At 35.9% G+C, this 18,723-nt stretch overlaps 1 protein-coding gene across 4 annotated transcripts; it reads left to right on the forward strand.

Moving 5' to 3' along the window:
* Positions 1-474: 474 nt before the first annotated feature.
* Positions 475-5,605, forward strand: LOC126688871 (pentatricopeptide repeat-containing protein At4g32450, mitochondrial-like). Of its 4 annotated transcripts, none has more exons than XM_050383761.1 (3): positions 475-2,814; positions 4,825-4,912; positions 5,037-5,605. In XM_050383761.1, exon 1 carries the CDS (start codon positions 619-621, stop codon positions 2,797-2,799), a length of 2,181 nt encoding a protein of 726 aa, XP_050239718.1. In that variant the 5' UTR covers positions 475-618; the 3' UTR covers positions 2,800-2,814; positions 4,825-4,912; positions 5,037-5,605. The 4 variants fall into 4 exon arrangements, with proteins under 4 accessions (XP_050239718.1, XP_050239715.1, XP_050239716.1 ...); XM_050383758.1 differs by having other exon boundaries at positions 5,096-5,605; XM_050383759.1 differs by having other exon boundaries at positions 5,102-5,605.
* Positions 5,606-18,723: the final 13,118 nt, after the last annotated feature.

Consider the following 18,723-nt stretch of genomic DNA (forward strand, 5'->3'; position numbering starts at 1 on the left):
CCGGTTTACCATCTTCCTTCACCATGTTCATGAGGTGAATATACCAATTCCTGATTTGCATCCATGGATGATCCTCAACTAGCAAATCCCTCTTGTAACCCTCCTTCAAAACCACAATGTAGGTTCCAATCTTAGTGGACATATAAAATATACCCGGATGCTAAAGCAATGCTCTCTTAAACCTCGACCAAAGCCCCAAATAGTCTCCAAGCAACAGCAAACCAAAACACTAAATTTCTACCCTTAATAATTAGGGTGGATTGCTAACTAGCCTCTTATGTGGACAATGAACAAAGGCAAGAGATATTGCCTACTCTATAGAATTAGGGTAGGCTGACAAACTAAAATGAATAAAGGAGGGATATATATATATATATATATATATATAACACCACAAATAAAAGCCCAATGCATGTTTTTCAAATATCAACAGAGGGCCCAATCCGTTTTTAGCCCAACAGGGTTTAACGTTATAGAGTGACTTGGTTTGGCTCTCCAGTAACACAGTTCAACACCAGCATCTATCCCTGAAATTCTCTCTTTGTAACAGTAATTAGAAGAACTCCCTCACTCTCTCATTTTGAAGTATTTACTAAAGCAATAGTCTGGGAACCGTAGATGTCCACTAAGCGAGCTGCAATTCTCACAAACACAGCCCTATCCAAGGTATTTTCTTCACTCAACTCCTCAAATTCAAGAAAAACCCTCACCTTCCTCAAAAATCTTAGCACTGCCGCTCAAAGATTAGATTTTGAAAACACCAATGGGTCTCAGTGCCAAGTAGATGATTCTTTTGAATATCAAAAAAAACATAGTGAGAGCCAAAACCCTGCAGATTTTCATCACAAATCAAACCCCAATGAGGGTTATAGAGAAAGCAATACAAACGATTTTGTAAGTTACCCAGTTGGGCAAAATGGGAGTTTTAGTGGGTTTAATGAGCAAAATGAGTTTTACCAGAATTCTAGTGGGGTTTATAGGGAGAGCTTTAGAAGTACATATCTGAACAAGCCAGCTGGGCAAAATGGAAATTTTAGAGGAAATTATGATCAAAATGTTGGGCAGGTGCAGCAGAACCTAACTGGGATTCATGCTAATAATTTAACAAGTTTGGAGCAGAATTCAAGTGGGTTTTATAGGGAAAGCACAAGAAATGGATTTCAGAATCACTCAATTCAGCAAAATGGGAATTTTGGTGGGAATTATGGGTGTAACAATGGAGACTTCTTGCAGAACCATCATGTATATGGGGGAAATGGACATATACAAAATTCATGTGGGTCGTCCCACAAGGGTGCTAGTGAAGTGAGGCAGAACCCATATGGGTTTGATTCCCAAGGCCTTTCAGAATCTCAGGGAAGCCTAAATGGGAACTACAGGCAAAACTGTGGGCAAACTCAGCAAGCCCCAGGTGATCATAACTTGGGCAATGTTGGAATGTTTCAGCATAGCCGAAGCTCTGGACAGTATCAGCAGAACCAACATGTTGTACAATATCCTCCAAACTTGAATACTTTTCAGAGTATGACAGAGGGTTCTCAATTATCAAATAATCCAAAACGAGAGGGGAAATTTTCAGAGACACCTGAGAGTCACCAATATCTTGGTACTCTAGAGGAGCTAGATGGTTTTTGCAATGAGAGGAAAGTGAAGGAAGCCGTGGAAGTTTTAGGGTTGTTAGTTAAGCAATGTCATCCTGTGGATTTACCCCGATATTTGCAGTTAATGTGGGAGTGTGGTGAGGCTCAATCTCTGCAGGAAGCAAAATCTGTTCATGAACACATCATAAGATCACTGTCACCACTAGAAGTGAGTACCTATAACAGAATCATGGAGATGTATGGGAAATGTGGTTCTATGGATGATGCATTCATGGTGTTTAATGCAATGCCAACCTGCAATTTGACATCATGGGTTACTATGATGACATGGCTTGCTAAGAATGGTCTTGGGGAGGATGCCATTGATTTGTTCACTCAGTTCAAGAAAACAGGAATGAAACCTGATGGTCGAATGTTTAATGGTGTTTTATCTGCTTGTAGTGTTTTGGGAGACATTGATGAGGGAATGTTGCACTTTGAATCAATGATCAAGGATTATGGCATAGTCCCATCCATGGATCATTATGTGAAGGTAATAGACATGCTAGGAAGTACAGGATATCTGGATGAAGCTTTTGAGTTCATAGAAAAGATGCCATTGGAGCCAAGTGTTAATATATGGGAAACCTTGATGGATCTCTGCAGAGTTCATGGGCACATGGAGCTTGGTGATCGCTGTGCTGAGCTTGTTGAGCAGCTGGACCCCTCACGCATGAATGAGCAATCGAAGGCTGGCCTTCTACCTGTAAAACCTTCAGACCTTGCAAAACAGAAAGAGAAGAAGAAACTAGCAAGTCAAAGTCTTTTAGAAGTTAGGAGCCGGGTCCATGAATATCGAGCGGGAGATAGATCTCATCCTAACACTGATAAGCTCTATGCGGAACTTAGGCATTTAAGGGAACAAATGAAAGAGGCTGGTTACATACCAGAGACTAGATTTGTGTTGCATGACATAGACCATGAATCCAAGGAGGAAGCTCTTCTTGCTCATAGTGAGAGACTTGCTATTGCTGATGGTCTCCTTAATAGTCCAGTTCGTTCACCAATTAGGATAATCAAGAATCTTCGCGTTTGTGGTGATTGCCATACTGCACTAAAGGTCATCTCAAAGATCGTTGGCAGAGAATTGATTATACGAGATGCTAAGAGGTTCCACCATTTCAAAGATGGGTTGTGCTCTTGCCGGGATTATTGGTGAAAAAAGAAACTTGAGGTACTATTCTATTTTACATTAAAAATTAATAATAATAAGTTTGAAAAATATCTATTTTTGAGTCTCTATTGTTTGTGGATTTTATGTTTGAATATGGTATATTCTTGTTAAGCATGTTAGCAATGTTGACTCTTATGATGTGAAGTTATCTGAATTCTATTTTTGCTTTCTATTTCCTGTTGAGATGGGATGATTGGTAAACAATAATCTAGTTGGATATTTACATCTTCAGCTCTAGTTTTTTACAGTCTCTATATGATTTATGTTATATCATCAAATAGACAAATCTGAGTAGAGGATATATTAAAGTGTTGAAGGTATATAGCCCATGCCTATGTGAATCATAATCTTTCAGTGTTTGCTGTTAGTGGTGAGGTTTGAGGTGCACGTGTTATGCATGTCTAATGCCAATAAAAGTGCTATAATTTTGCAGCAAGCTTTTACATATTTGGAAATTTAAATTGAATGTGACATATTTTACAGGTAACATTGGAGGGTAGTTTCAAGACTGTTAATTTGGATAATTGACATGCATGGGTTGGTTGTAACACGTATTCATTTGATTATCCAACTTGCCCTAACTGCATTCTACACTTGTGAAGAATCTCATATTTATCATTTATGCTGTGGTCAAATAAGTATAGGCACCATGCTGCATCTGTTATTAGACTTAACTAGGACTCGGATTGATATAATTTTCACTAGCTCCTTATCCATGCAAGGCATGGGATTGAAAATGAATTAAAAATGATGATTTAAAAATTGCTATTAAATTTGAAACATTAATTTTTTAAAGTTACTTTCAATGTATTCATTACCAAGATGCCCCCCACCCCCCACCCCCCCCCCCCCCTTCTTTTTCATCCCATTACTGCTATATTATGGCATGGCCAAGCTTGACGTGGCCATTTTGCCAAAAATGTCACTGTGGGGCATGATTGCTTTTGAACACATGAAAGACTACTTGCATACAAATTTATTTAGATAATTTTCATTATAGATATTGCAATTCATTGTTTATCCACATTCTTCAGCTGATAATTTTATCAACTAAAACAAGCCCAAATAATGTTCAAATAGTAGTATTATTAAAATAAATAAAAAAAGAAAAAGAAAAAAAGAACAGAAGTTGCCAAGAAGAACCTAATGCTGAAACTTATGTTCAAAATGAATAAATGACTACAACTGATAGCAATACGTTGAATGTTGGAATATCTTTTGACTTGCAAGTTCCCCTCATTTTGGGGTATCAAAGATAAAGGAATCTTTGAACATTGAATGCAGTTCGATTTATATGTCAGAGGCCGAGCCACTAGATCATTTGAGCAACATGAATTGTAGACCTTATAGCTCTTTGATGACTTATTGCCTCCAATTAAAGGCTTTAATAATCTATGTGTGAGAAAAGAACTCTAATTGAGGGTTTTTAGAGTTATGTTATTTCCTAGATTGGAATGAGAATCAATTGAGGCCGTGAACGTCTCAATATTTGTAGGATTGGAACACTAATGAGTCTAGCTCAAATGTCACTTCCTCCTTCCATAATAATGAGATGGGTAGTGAGATTGTGGATTTGGACGTGTATGACTTATGATAAAAAATTATTGTAGAATTGGAATTTTAGTTTTATTTTTAAATCTTTAGTTTATTTTTGTTGTCTAGGGAATTAACAAAAAATGAGATGGACAATGAGATTGTGGGTTTGAAATCCATTGGATGCACAAATAACTTACCAATAAAGAATTATTTTTTTGAATTAGAATTTTAGTTTGATTTTATTTTATTATTACTATTATTATTATTATTATTTTCATATGAAGATACAATTTTTCAAAACACAGTTTTAATGGATGCTAGTTGCAGGGACGTACCCTGTCTCTAATTTTTTGAAATTTATGGATCATTGTAATCTTAGAACTTAAATGTTATTCATCTAGTATACCTCTTGTGTACCGGATTCATTATTTTTGTTGATCAATATAATGTATTATTTATTTTTTGTATTTTCAGAGAATCAACTTTTGCAAAAATTAAGGGTAAAGTTGCCTACTAACCACTTCTCCTAGACCTCGTAGAAGCGAGAAGCCCTATGCATTTGGTATGACATTTTCTTTATTCTCTTTTCGTTTATTTTGATTTCACCTTTAGTTATATATATATATATATATATATATATCATTGGCCTCTTCTTCTCATTATTATTATTATTATTATTATTTTAGGGGGGAGGGGTGCTGGGTTTGTAAGATGGAATTAGCTCAATCTCATATTCTCATGTTAGAGTCAGGTCATGCAGGTCTTGCTGTAGAGATTTCAAGGAAAAGCCATGGTGCTTACTCACAGGAAACTAGTGAAGAAAAACAAACACAACTTGCCTAGAGAACTCAGGAAGTCAGCAACTAATCACTGCCCCTGTGATGGATGATTTTTTACTATTATCAGTCTCTTGGCTCCATGAAGGTATGATGAGGCAAACAATTGGAAAGTGGTGCACTCTCAGCCACACTGAAGCATTATTCTTTCAAGTCCTCTCAGATAAATTTTATGCTGTCTATGTGAACTAGCAGTAGCCATCTATATATTGTTAAAACATCAAGTTCAAATCCCCACTTATCCAAAAAAAAAAGTTCAATCCCCAATTTTTATGGTAAAAGTTGGTTGTCAACCATTATTATAGTTTTTCATGTGTTCAAAAGCAATCATGCCCCACAGTGACATTTTTGGCAAAATGACCACGTCAAGCTTGGCCATGCCATAATATAGCAGTAATGGGATGAAAATTTCAGGTGTCTCTGAAAATTTCCCCTCTTGTTTTGGATTATTTGATAATTGAGAACCCTCTGTCATACTCTGAAAAGTATTCAAGTTTGGCGGATATTGAACAACATGTTGGTTCTGCTGATACTGTCCAGAGCTTCGGCTATGCTGAAACATTCCAACATTGCCCAAGTTATGATCACCTGGGGCTTGCTGAGTTTGCCCACAGTTTTGCCTGTAGTTCCCATTTAGGCTTCCCTGAGATTCTGAAAGGCCTTGGGAATCAAACCCATATGGGTTCCGCCTCACTTCAGTAGCACCCTTGTGGGACGACCCACATGAATTTTGTATGTCTATTTCCCCCATATACATGATGTTTCTGCAAGAACTCTCCATTGTTATACCCATAATTCCCACCAAAATTCCCATTTTGCCGAACTGAGTGATTCTGAAATCCATTTCTTGTGCTTTCCCTATAAAACCCACTTGAATTCTGCTCCAAACTTGTTAAATTATTAGCATGAATCCCAGTTAGGTTCTGCTGCACCTGCCCAACATTTTGATCATAATTTCCTCTAAAATTTCCATTTTGCCCAGCTGGCTTGTTCGAATATGTACTTCTAAAGCTCTCCCTATAAACCCCACTAGAATTCTGGTAAAACTCAATTTACTCATTAAACCCACTAAAACTCCCATTTTGCCCAACTGGGTAACTTACAAAATCGTTTGTATTGCTTTCTCTATAACCCTCATTGGGGTTTGATTTGTGATGAAAATCTACAGGGTTTTGGCTCTCACTATGTTTTTTTTAATATTCTAAAGAATCATCTACTTGGCACTGAGACCCATTGGTGTTTTCAAAATCTAATCTTTGAGCGGCAATGCTAAGATTTTTGAGGAAGGTGAGGGTTTTTCTTGAATTTGAGGAGTTGAGTGAAGAACATACCTTGGATAGGGCGTGAGAATTGCAGCTCGCTTAGTGGACATTTACGGTTCCCAGAATATTGCTTTAGTAAATACTTCAAAATGAGAGAGTGAAGGAGTTCTTCTAATTACTGTTACAAAGAGAAAGAATTTCAAGGATAGATGCTGCAACTGTGTTACTGGAGAGCCAAACCAAGTCACTCTATAACGTTAAACCCTGTTGGGCTAAAAACGGATTGGGCCCTGTTGATATTTGAAAAACAGGCCTTGGGCTTTTATTTGTTGGTGTTTTATATATATAAATATATATATATATATATATATATATGGGCAAGAGATATTGCCTACTCTATAGAATTAGGGTAGGCTGCTGATAAACTAAAATGAATAAAGGAGGGAGATATATATAGAGTACCCTAATTCTATAGAGTAGGCAATATCTCTTGCCCTTGTTCATTGTCCACATAAGAGGCTAGTTAGCAATCCACCCTAATTATTAAGGTAGAAATTTAGTGTTTGTTTGGTTTGCGCGTCCGCATTTCAGGCATTTTTTTTTTTTTAAACCAGATGAACAATGCAAATAGGCATGTGAACATTAATTTTAAAACTGAACAGTAATTGGAAAATGATTTTTTATTGTTTTCAGTTTTCAGTTTTCAACAAAATAAACGGTATCCAAACACACACTTAGTGTCCCAAGTTAATGTCTTGTCCCCTGCAAATTCCCTCATCTCAGCTATATATATGTACCTATATTCTTATTGTAAGAGATATATAGAAACGGAGGAGCACTGAGAGATAAAGAACAAAGATGTGTGTGTGTATTCAGTGTTAGAAATAATATAATGCGGTGAATGCCACTAAAGAGTAAGTAATTCATATATAATCTTACTCTCATGTGTTCTTTTTCTTATACAATAATTGATGACTTTTTTTTGGGGGAGAAGATATTTTTGTGACTTCATCATCCTCAATAAAGGTTTTTATTTTTTATTTTTAAAGAAAAAATTAATTGGGTTGGTAAGGGTGGAGGGAAAGGATGTGGAAATATAATATGTTGCCTCCTGTGTGGGTTAGAATCAATTACACATGGTAGAACTCTTTGTTAATATCATACCACTTAAAAAACATTTTATTTGATTATTTTTGAAATTACATTATATGTTCACTTTGTTCTTAACACACACACCAAATTTCATACTAATACAATGTTATTTAATATACAATCCATTAACTCATATATATTTTGTTTATAAATACTTTTTTCTTAAAAAATTAACTTTAAATATTTTATGAATGAGATAGCAATTAATCTCTAATAATCTTAATATTTTGCAACCATGTAGGGTTGTGTACAATGATATAATATAATCTAATAGTGAGTTTGTTGAAAAAAATGCGTCTATTAAAAAATTATAGAATTGTGTAACATTGATAAAATTATAGTCTGTGTACAAAAATATTATACTCAGTGGGTTTGTATATCAAAATTATAGCGTGCATACAATGCATGTGAATGTTCAACTTGTTGCAAGCTTTTTGGGTGTGGAATAAGTTGCAATTACTATTCGTGCATATGAGCAGGCACATACAAAGGTTGAACCATGCATATCGATAAACTATAGCAGAGTTTACAAATCGCTTTTTACAGGTTACAGCACAGGAATAAGCAAGGAAATGCAAGTGTAAAAGATGAAGGCCTTGTGATTCGCGAAGATGAGGGAGCTGAGGGATTAACTACACGCAATGTTCTTGCTAGGGAAAAATACTCAGTTGCATATATCTCTGGAATGCGTGCGAGAAGAGGGAGGATTTTGGTGGACTCCTTTAGATCCACCTCGAGCACATGGTAAAATCTCTGATGGTTGAATAGGAGATCTGAGGTTTAATCACTACAAAAAAAAAAAAAAAAAAAAAAAAAAAAAAAAAAAAGCGCTCTATAGCCACGTTTTTAAAACACGGTTATAAGTCAGAAAAACGTGGCTATAGGACCATTTGGTCTATAGCCGCGTTTTTTTAGGCCGCGTTTTCAAATGTGGCCTAAACCCCGTGACTATAGGCCTGAGGGGTCTATGGCCACACTTTTTCAAACGCGGCCTAAGACCAAGACCTATGGCCGCATTTAAAACATGGCCTAAGGTGAAAGCTATAGCCGCGTTTAAAACGTGGCTATAGGATCGGACCAATGGCCGTGTTTAAAACATGGCTATAGCTTTCACCTTAGGCAACGTTTTAAACGTGGTCATAGGTCCTGGTCTTAGGCCGCGTTTGAAAAAGTGCAATCATAGGACCCTTGTTGACAACTTTGAAGACATATTTTAGTCGCGTTTTAAACGCGGCTACAACCCCTTGAATATTTTTTTGAATTTGTCTATAGCCGCATTTTAAAAATGCGACTATAGTTTTTTTTTTTTTTTTTTTTTTTCTAGGCCAAATGGCGAATGCATTTACAAACGTTGCTATAAGTTTTACAAACGCTACTATAAAAAACCTATCACACACACAATTCCAGCTTGTTATTCCTGCAAAATTTCGACTTGTTGCATGCTACAAAATAACAAGCCGGAATTTCAAAGGAATATCAAGCTGGAATTTTCTCAAACCTGTCACAATTTCAATCAATCTTTAAGGAATACAGGAAAATTATCAATCTTTAAGGAATATGCAGTTCAATACAACAACAAAATGGAGGAAAGTTTAGGATCCATTTGACACAAAAAAGATGCAGCAATACATATGCTACATAAAAAAGTTTAGGGTCCACTTGAATCAACAATTTTAAAGCACATTACATATGCTACAATTTTAAAGTGTCAGGAAGAAACTGTGTCTACAGTGTCTTGTCTCAAACTCCAATAAATGCTAGAGACAAGGTTTGGCATTGCAAAAAATCACAAAGAGTTAATTTATAAGGGAGAATCTTACTTCAATAGATGCTTGAAGTCTTGCTTTCCCAAAACATGCAAATCATCACAAAGACTTTTAACTTGCCAGACAATAGCATTTAAACAGCTGAAACTGCTGACAGTGTTCTACATCGTTGTTGAAACTTCTCATGGCATTCCAAGACAATAACACTTCTATCGAATGAAAAAAAAAAAAAAAAAAAAAAAAACAATAATTTACCTCTTCCGTTGTTAGGGCGTGGTCCTTAATTGGCAAACAAGCTGGATCATCAAAGGTTATGGAAGTAATTGAACCAAGGATCTCAAGAGGAGAATCAAACCAAATGAAATCAACAGCCGAAGGCACTTTCCTTATAAGTGTCTCTCCATATTCGTACCTGTATCAGACCTAATTAGCAACAACCATAACATAAACATTTATATCACTATTGTTTTTAGAACAAATGAGTTCTAACTCAAATGGCAGTTCCTTCTCCTATAAGATGGAGGGTGAGGTTGTGGGTCCAAAACCCATCAGGTGGTGTCTAACTTGTAATGAGCATTTTTGTAATGAGCATTTTTCATTGAAAGAACATATATACAATAGGTAAAAATAAAAAATTAATTTTTTAAGATCTTAGGTTTGTGAGAGATCGAGAATTAACATCTTGAAGAGTTTCTTTGTGAAGGGCTTAATGTGACAAGCTAGAGCCTAGGACATCATTTCAATACAAAAAATAAACTCATTTAAAAATTTAAACAAGTGGATGTAGACTTAACAATGCTGCATTAACAACTTCCCTAAAAAAAAGACAAAAAAAAAAAAAAAAAAAAAAAAAAAAAAAAAAAACTATTATCTAACATTGGACTTAAGCTACTTAAACAATCATACACACGCAAATACAAAAACAAATCTCTTCATTCACATGTAATTATGTTAGTCTGGCAATACTTACATACTCTCAGAGTAGTGCTTCGGGCTCTCACAAAGTTCTAATCTCTCTCCCCGTTTAATGTAATAATAAAAAAGAAATAAAATGGATACTTTTTTTCTAAACATGTTATTAATAGGCATGATACATGGTTATTAAGATTTATTATGAAGTCTCTGATACATCACTATTGGAGTACTGCATTTAGCTACTAACTCCCACCACTAAATTTTTAAGCAACCATAGATGCAACTAATATATATAGAGTAGATAAGATATATATCTTATCTACTCTTCCATTAAAAAAAAAATTAAAAAAAAAAATCTTATCTACTCAACTGTGGCCCTATGGGAACCACTAACATTCATGCTACTGGTATATTGGGTGAGATTTGGAGAGTTAGCACCATGTCCATTCTCATAAAAGCTTCAATGCTTAATATAGCAGGTTAGGATGTTGCATTAACCTAAAAGGTTGATAGTGGATTTTGGTCTAACAATTTTATATTAACCATCAACTTTTTGTCAATACTATTTAATGTGAAATTTGACAATTTAAACAGTCACATGACTCTTTAACAAACTAGGTTAAGAAAACCATGCAAAATAAATTTATTTAAAAAAAAAAAAAAAAAAACACAACACATTAAATTTGATGAGATTGGGCTAAAACCTACCACAAATCAATTGTCCATGTAGATTACAAATGTTACCCTCTAACTCTCAAGATTAATGTTGCTATACCCAAAATCCAAACCCACCTAATGGCATGTTTCAATTATATGCAAGAGCTATAAACTAGTTTACAAGGACCACTGCATTTTTCTTATTATTCAATTCTTATCAAAGTGGAATTGCAATCAAATAAGACAGCCTCTGAATAAAACACCTCATGATGCATGACCCAATTCATAGTCATAGGCAAGACCCATAACGTTTACAATGAAAAGAAAAATCTAAAATCAAGCTGAGTATCAATTAGGATTTAGGAAGGACAATTCACAACACAGAGCTATAAATGTAGTTGCATCCCTAAAACATTTGCCAGCAGAAGTGATAAAAGCTAAGCAAAATGGCCTCTATCTTTCTTTTTCCTTTTATCTTTATTCTAAAAAAAAAATTGCATGCACAATTCTCTATATGATTAAAATTCCCAAACAATATTGTAGGAAAGTGGATCAGAAGCAATTACTAATATGAAAACAACTTCCTTTTGCCCACAAAAACCTGCAAAACCCCATCTGATCCTCCTGCCAAAAGTGTACATTGGTCCTCCCCAACTTGGCCCCAACACACACTACTAACTAACCCACAATGCCCGTACATGAATGATCAATCTTAATGAACATCGAAAAATACGTGCCATCGTCGTTTTCAATAAAAACTCTTATTACTTATCTCAAGCAAAAAACTTTCCCACAACCAGGTTAGACAATAATGATCAAACCTATTTTATTTGGGTGTGAAAATCCATGAGCATAATCAATTCTAACAATATGAGGTATGAATAAAAAACCTGTTTACACAAGGAAGCACAGGCAGTCAACTTGCTTTACAATAAATGGTTGAAGCTCAAATTACATTTTTAATGTGGCTATTCGAAGAAATTCACAAATTTAATTAAATACATAATATACAGAAGGCTTACCCATCACGATGTCTCTTTCGCTTTGTTCCTCTAAGTACATCCACCACCTATATCAAGGATTCATTCAGTGCGAAAAATGACCATATGCAATAGAAGTGATTCAAAGGAACGTGGGTACGAAACAAGCTCCCACAACTCTGTAAAAAAAATTTAACTTCTGATTTAGAAAAATTGAAACAAAAAAAAAATCAATGAAAGTGATTCAAAGAGAGAACCTTGGAGGACCGAGAAGAAGAAGAAAAAGAAGAAGAAGAAGAGGGAGATTCTAGGGCTTGGTGGGATCTACCGAAATAAATATAAATTAAAAAAAAATTAGAAAATTTATTTGCAAACACAAACCCTAACTCAGAAAATTTAAGGCTAAGCTCAGAAATCATGTACCTTCACCAGTGGATCTAAAGGCGTCGATACTTCCCACAGATCATCCGATCTGATAATCTAAATGAATGTGATTATTATATATCAATGAATGTGATATTTTTAGTGATAAAAAGAAAATGAGAACTGAGAAATTGTACCAGTGGTTTGGACAGTGGAGATTTGACGGTGGCGGAAAGGGACGTTAGGATCGGAGGGCGGAGTGTTCTCGGTGTTGAAGAAGAGAAAACCTATGAGAAACGAAAAGCTGTTGAAATTTACCAAGTGATCAACAAAAACTGGGTTTAATCTTACTTATGGGGAGTGAGAGTGACAAATGTGCGATGGGTGAGGGCTTGAGATCGGAGAGATGGAGAGTGAGGGCTTGAGATCGAAGATGGAGGGTAAGGGCTTGAGAGTGACAAATGGAGGGTGAGGGTTGAGATTGGAGATGAAGGGTGAGGGTTGAGATCGGATGGAAGGTGAGGGCTAGCTTGAGAGATGGAAGCTAATGATGTGCAAAGGGAGAGGGTCGGAAATTTCTAACCTTCCTATTTATACAAAGCCTAAAGCCACGTTTTTAACCTGCGGCTATAGGAAAAACCTGAAGCCATGTTTAAGAAACGCAGCCCCATCCCAAACTAAAGCCTAAATTTAAAGCCACGTCTATAAAACGCAGCTTTAGGCAAGCTAGAGCCGCGTTTAAATGCTTTAGGCAAGCTAGAGCCGCGTTTTTTAAACGCGGCCATAGTTTAAAAAAAAAAAAAAAAAAAAAAAAAAAACGCAGGTCCTATGGCTGCGTGTTTTAAACGCGGCCATAGCTCCACCCCCAAAAATGCAGCTATAGCTCAAGAAAACGCGGCTTTAGACGCGTTCTATGGCCGCATGTTTAAAACGCGGCCTTTGTTGCTTCTTTAAGTCGCATTTTTTAAAAACGCGGCTTTAGCCCATCTGTAGCCGCGTTTTTGCAAACGTGGCTTAAAAAAACACGACCTAAGACCCGCGTGTTTTGTAGTGAATCCCGCTTACACCAAAAACCGATTAATATCTTAGTCTAATAATAAAAACACAATTATCAAAAATGAACGTCATAGGTTGAAACTTTATATAAAAATCATATACTATATAATAAAAGTTGAGCTTAAAAATCATGGTTGTGCCAAGTGGCTTCACCAAATTGCAGTAAAGGCTTAGAAGCTATGCCAAGTGGCTTGATTGAATTGATGTAATGTTTTAGATAAAAACAACAATTTTTTGATCTTATCAATCACTTTGGATAAAGTAAGAGTAAGTGTTTTAACAAAATATGCAACCTATGTTTTATTCCTATAAACTTCTTTCTCAAAAAAAAAAATAATAAAAAAAAATCTTTTTCTTTAAATTCCAATGAAAACGTGAGATCTTTCAAGTTTCAACTTTTCTTATTTTCTTTTGAGAGATCAAGAAAGCTTCATCAACAAACATGCTACAAGATAAATGATAAAGCCTAGCAATTCAATGGATAATGATAAAACCCTTTGAGCTGTGTTTATCTAAAATCTTATATTGATAAGTTTTTAGATACACACCATGTAACAAAGACAATTTGTGTTTGAAACAATTTTGTATAATAGTAATCCATATATAAATAGAATTGTAGACTCTCAGTTAGGCAGTCAAAATACTTCTCATTAATATTGTTGCTCCCTTAATCCGCAAAGCAAGGTATGTATTTCTCCTCCTCTTCCTCTTCTTCTTCATTTTTTTTTCTTTGATTTACTTATTGGCCAGAAAATAAATTTAATGTATGTGAAATCCATAGTACAATTATCTTCATTAGAAATAGATCAATTAATTATTTGAGCACTCCTAACAAAAAATATCTTGAATGATTCATGTTTGATTAAAAAATTATATGTTCTACTATATATATATATATATATATAGTTTATTAAGAGTGCAAATTTTTTTTTTAATAAGCATTAAAACTCACATGGATTTGAATTTCTCATTAACATTGGTGGGTTTGGGTGCCCTAATTAACTCGGTTTGTAGGTTTTTTTTTTTTTTCGCAATAAAGTATAAAAAATGACAACTATATTTTTCAAATGACAAAAATAGTTATTTTTTTCAAAAATTTATATAGAAAAAATGACCAAATAATTTTTTTATTAAAAAATAGATACAATTTTTTTTTTTTTTTGTTCTTATCATCTTCTCCTATAATTTCTAAGTTTTTATTATTAAGAGTAAATAAAATCTTATCTCCAAAATAAATAGATTGCAGCACCATCATTTTTTTTAGTTGAATTTTTTTGAAGCCAACCCCATCATTAATATATATTAACTACACAAAAAAAATCATTTATGAATTGTATCCATTTCATTCTGGGTATTAAAAATTAGTATTTAAGCTTTATCTTTTTTGAGGAAATGGTAAGGAAAGTTTTTGGATCTAGCTCTACTTCCTTTCCCGTAAATACTCTAATCTATTCTGCTTATATTGCTCCCTTAATATATCTTTTAATTAGTTTCCTTTGGAGTGCAAGCACTTACATTTGGCTAAATAACTACGCAAGTAGTGCGAGGATGAGTTCATGCACCACCAACAATATTAATTCACCTTTAAAAAAGTTGGACAAGGAATAAATAAATAAGCAGTTCATTCATTGCTTTGAATGATATCTTTAGGGCATAGTAGTGAAGATGCGCAACACGAACCTTAGCTAGATCTCACTGGTGCCACCTAAACGGTAGATAGGTGACGGATGTGTGCTAAAATGCAAGGTATGATGGATACAACTTTGTTGTTAACTTAACATGTTTTTTTCTTTTAAAATCAAATATAGAATTTATAACTTATAAATATGACTGTGGTCATTATCAAACCCCACACACACACACACGTGTGTGTGTGTGTGTGTGTGTGTATATATTGTTGACTTATTTTGTTTTGTCAATAATACAGAGATAGAGGATGAGATCAAATAATAGAAATGGTTGTTCATATTGTTTTTCAATTATCAATACAAACTTATTACCAAGGTCTTAACCCTAAGCTTTTCTCCAAAAAAAAATTTATTAAAAAAAAAAAAAAAAAACTTGATTTTGAGCCTTAAAGTTCAATGTATTATTCAAAATCCTTTTATCTATGTTTTTAAGGTATCTCTACTGTAGGGTCACAATTTGGGACCCAAGCCCAAAATGTATAGAATCTTGATCCAATGAGTCCAATATAATGAATTTATAGAGAATGGGTTGAAAACTTGGACCTTAGTGAATTAAATGAACGACCAATAGGTTTTGATGATAAAGAAAGAAAGATAACATAAGTTTAATAGGGAAAGATGTCCTCGGATTTTACCCGAGGAGGTTGATTCTTAGGTACTGTTCTTAAGAATTTGTTACAAGTCCGGTCTCCAAATTGCTCCCTTCTTCTTTTTTTCCTTTTCCCCTATTTTATACTATCTTCCTCTCATTTCCACCATTCACGTGTAGATTTAGGTTGATAGTGCTGATACTTGTCCCATCAGCCCCTCCCCAAAGTCTTTGGGAGTGGTTGTAAAAGCTAAAAAGCTTGGTTCAGTTAGTTGAAGAGCATTTAATGCAATAGTAGCAGCTTTCTCTTAGATATTTATGTGCCTTCTTTTGTCCTGTTCCTTCTTAATACTTATCCTCTTCCACGAAATGGTACAGAGTGTCACTCTTAATGACAGACCATTCCCTTTGTCCTCGACCTTGCCTGGCCAAGGAGGAGTTCTTACTCGGACCAGGCTTTTGGCCCAACATATACATAGATATGGGCTCCCTGACCTATTACCCTCACAATAGCCCCTCGGGATTCTTCTTTTCTTCTCCATGGGAGGAAAGAAGGATCTCGATGTGATCAGCCCCTCCCCAAAGTCTTTGGGAGTGGTTGTAAAAGCTAAAAAGCTTGGTTCAGTTAGTTGAAGAGCATTTAATGCAATAGTAGCAGCTTTCTCTTAGATATTTATGTGCCTTCTTTTGTCCTGTTCCTTCTTAATACTTATCCTCTTCCACGAAATGGTACAGAGTGTCACTCTTAATGACAGACCATTCCCTTTGTCCTTGACCTTGCCTGGCCAAGGAGGAGTTCTTACTCGGACCAGGCTTTTGGCCCAACATATACATAGATATGGGCTCCCTGACCTATTACCCTCACAATAGCCCCTCGGGATTCTTCTTTTCTTCTCCATGGGAGGAAAGAAGGATCTCGATGTGATAATAGCCCCTTCGCGCCCAATTTACACCACTTCTGATTGCAAGATATTTTTTAGTTTATCCAAGACTTTTCAGTACACGAGGCGCGCCTTCATTAATATCTTTACGAAGTGACCTAGATCCAACGGTTGAGGATTTCTTTGGAAACTGAGCGGATTTATCTCGCTCGTAACTCTTTCTTTGAAATTCGGACGAATTAATTTCCACCAGATTTTGCCTTCTATATAAGACACCTTGGGGGAATCGTTCTTCCTCATTTACAGATCCTTAAATTCTGCAGGAATCTCAAATTCTTAACCCTTCAGGCATTCCTAGGGACTCTGCCATGATGGTGATCAAAGTCTAAGGAATGAGGTGGCCAAGGATAAAGGCGAGGGCAAGGAAACCAAGCCCTCCTCAGAAACCAAGGATGCCACCAAGATCCAGGATGACGCAGTTAAGGCAAGGGAAGCAGAGGCCAAAGACATTCCTTCCTTTCAACTGAGCAAGAAAGAAGTCCCTCCTCCTTCAGCCAAGACTCGAAGTAGGTGTAGATCGCATTAGATTTTTGGTGCAACAAAGTTTGGGTCTCACCTGGCGACATATATCATGTGTGCACAGATGTGAAAACGACCCAAGGTTGATCAAGCAAATCAACAAGGACAAGGATAGACAGGTTTCCTGTTTCTCAGCCTTGATAGCAGAACATCTTATAGTTAGGAGAAAAGGGGTCCATCAAGCGTTTCCACCTCTTCTTCTTTCTCATCGCCGGTACCATCCATACTGGCTCGATTGCTGCTAGAACAAGATTATGGATCAAGTGTTTCCGCTTCTTCTTCTTTCTCATTGCCGGTACCATCCATATTGGCTCGATTGCTGCTAGAACAAGATTGTAGATCTACCATTCCTATGTGCTTTCTCTTTTATAGTTAGCTCTTGAAACAAGCTTGCCTAAGCCACTTTGTGTATGATGTACTTTTCCTTTATCTAATAAAAAAGGGCTGCACTTTTTTACTTTATGAATCTTTCCTTTTTCTACAATAATTATTTCATGAATGGGCGTGTTGGTATTTTTCCCTCAAATGGGACTTAGAATTGATGTTGTTGACGGTAACGAAAAGTTGTCACCCTAACTTTATCAAAACCGACAGTAGCACCTAGCTGCTAACTTTAAATAAGTTAACTATGTAGAAATAATCAGGAAAATAACCGTGTGCTCTATACTACGAACAACGCAACCATCAAAGAATGTGGAATTTAAAGCAAGTGATCCGAGGGGACCATCGTGTGCTAAGGTTCTATTCAACATTTATGATGATGTCATAGCGTTAATTTCCCTTAAGCTTCTAGTCTGAAGACTCTGGCATGCATTAGGTTCTGTTTAAGCACTTTATAAAGGTGGTATAGTGTTAATTTCCCCCAAGCATTTGGTCCAAGGACTCAGGCATGCGTTAGGTTCTGTTTAAGCACTTTATAGAGATGGTAAAGTGTTAATTTCCCCCAAGCATCTAGTCTGAGGATTCAGGCATGTGTTAGGTTCTATTTAAACACTTTATAGAGATGGTAAAGTGTTAATTTCCCCCAAGCATTTGGTCTGAGGACTCAGGCATGCGCTAAGTTCTGTTTAAGCACTTTACAGAGATGGTAAAGTGTTAATTTCCCCCAAGCATCTGGTCCGAGGACTTAGGCATGCGTTAGGTTCTGTTTAAGCACTTTACAGAGATGGTAAAGTGTTAATTTCCCCCCAAGCATCTGGTCCGAGGACTCAGACATGCATTAGGTTCTGTTTAAGCACTTTACAGAGATGGTAAAGTGTTAATTTCCCCCCAAGCATCTGGTCCGAGGACTCAAGCATGCGTTAGGTTCTGTTTAAGCACTTTATAGAGCTGGTAAAGTGTTAATTTCCCCCAAGCATCTGGTTCGAGGACTCAAGCATGCGTTAGGTTCTGTTTAAGCACTTTATAGAGCTGGTAAAGTGTTAATTTCCCCCAAACATCTGGTCCGAGGACTCAGGCATGCGTTAGGTTCTGTTTAAGCACTTTATAGAGATGGTAAAGTGTTAATTTCCCCCAAGCATCTGGTTCGAGGACTCAAGCATGCGTTAGGTTCTGTTTAAGCACTTTACAGAGATGGTAAAGTGTTAATTTCCCCCAAGCATTTGGTCCGAGGACTCAGGCATGCATTAGATTTTGTTTAAGCACTTTAT

This window comes from Quercus robur, chromosome 6 (genome assembly GCF_932294415.1).
Source record: "Quercus robur chromosome 6, dhQueRobu3.1, whole genome shotgun sequence".
In the NCBI taxonomy this organism is placed as follows: Eukaryota; Viridiplantae; Streptophyta; class Magnoliopsida; order Fagales; family Fagaceae; genus Quercus; species Quercus robur.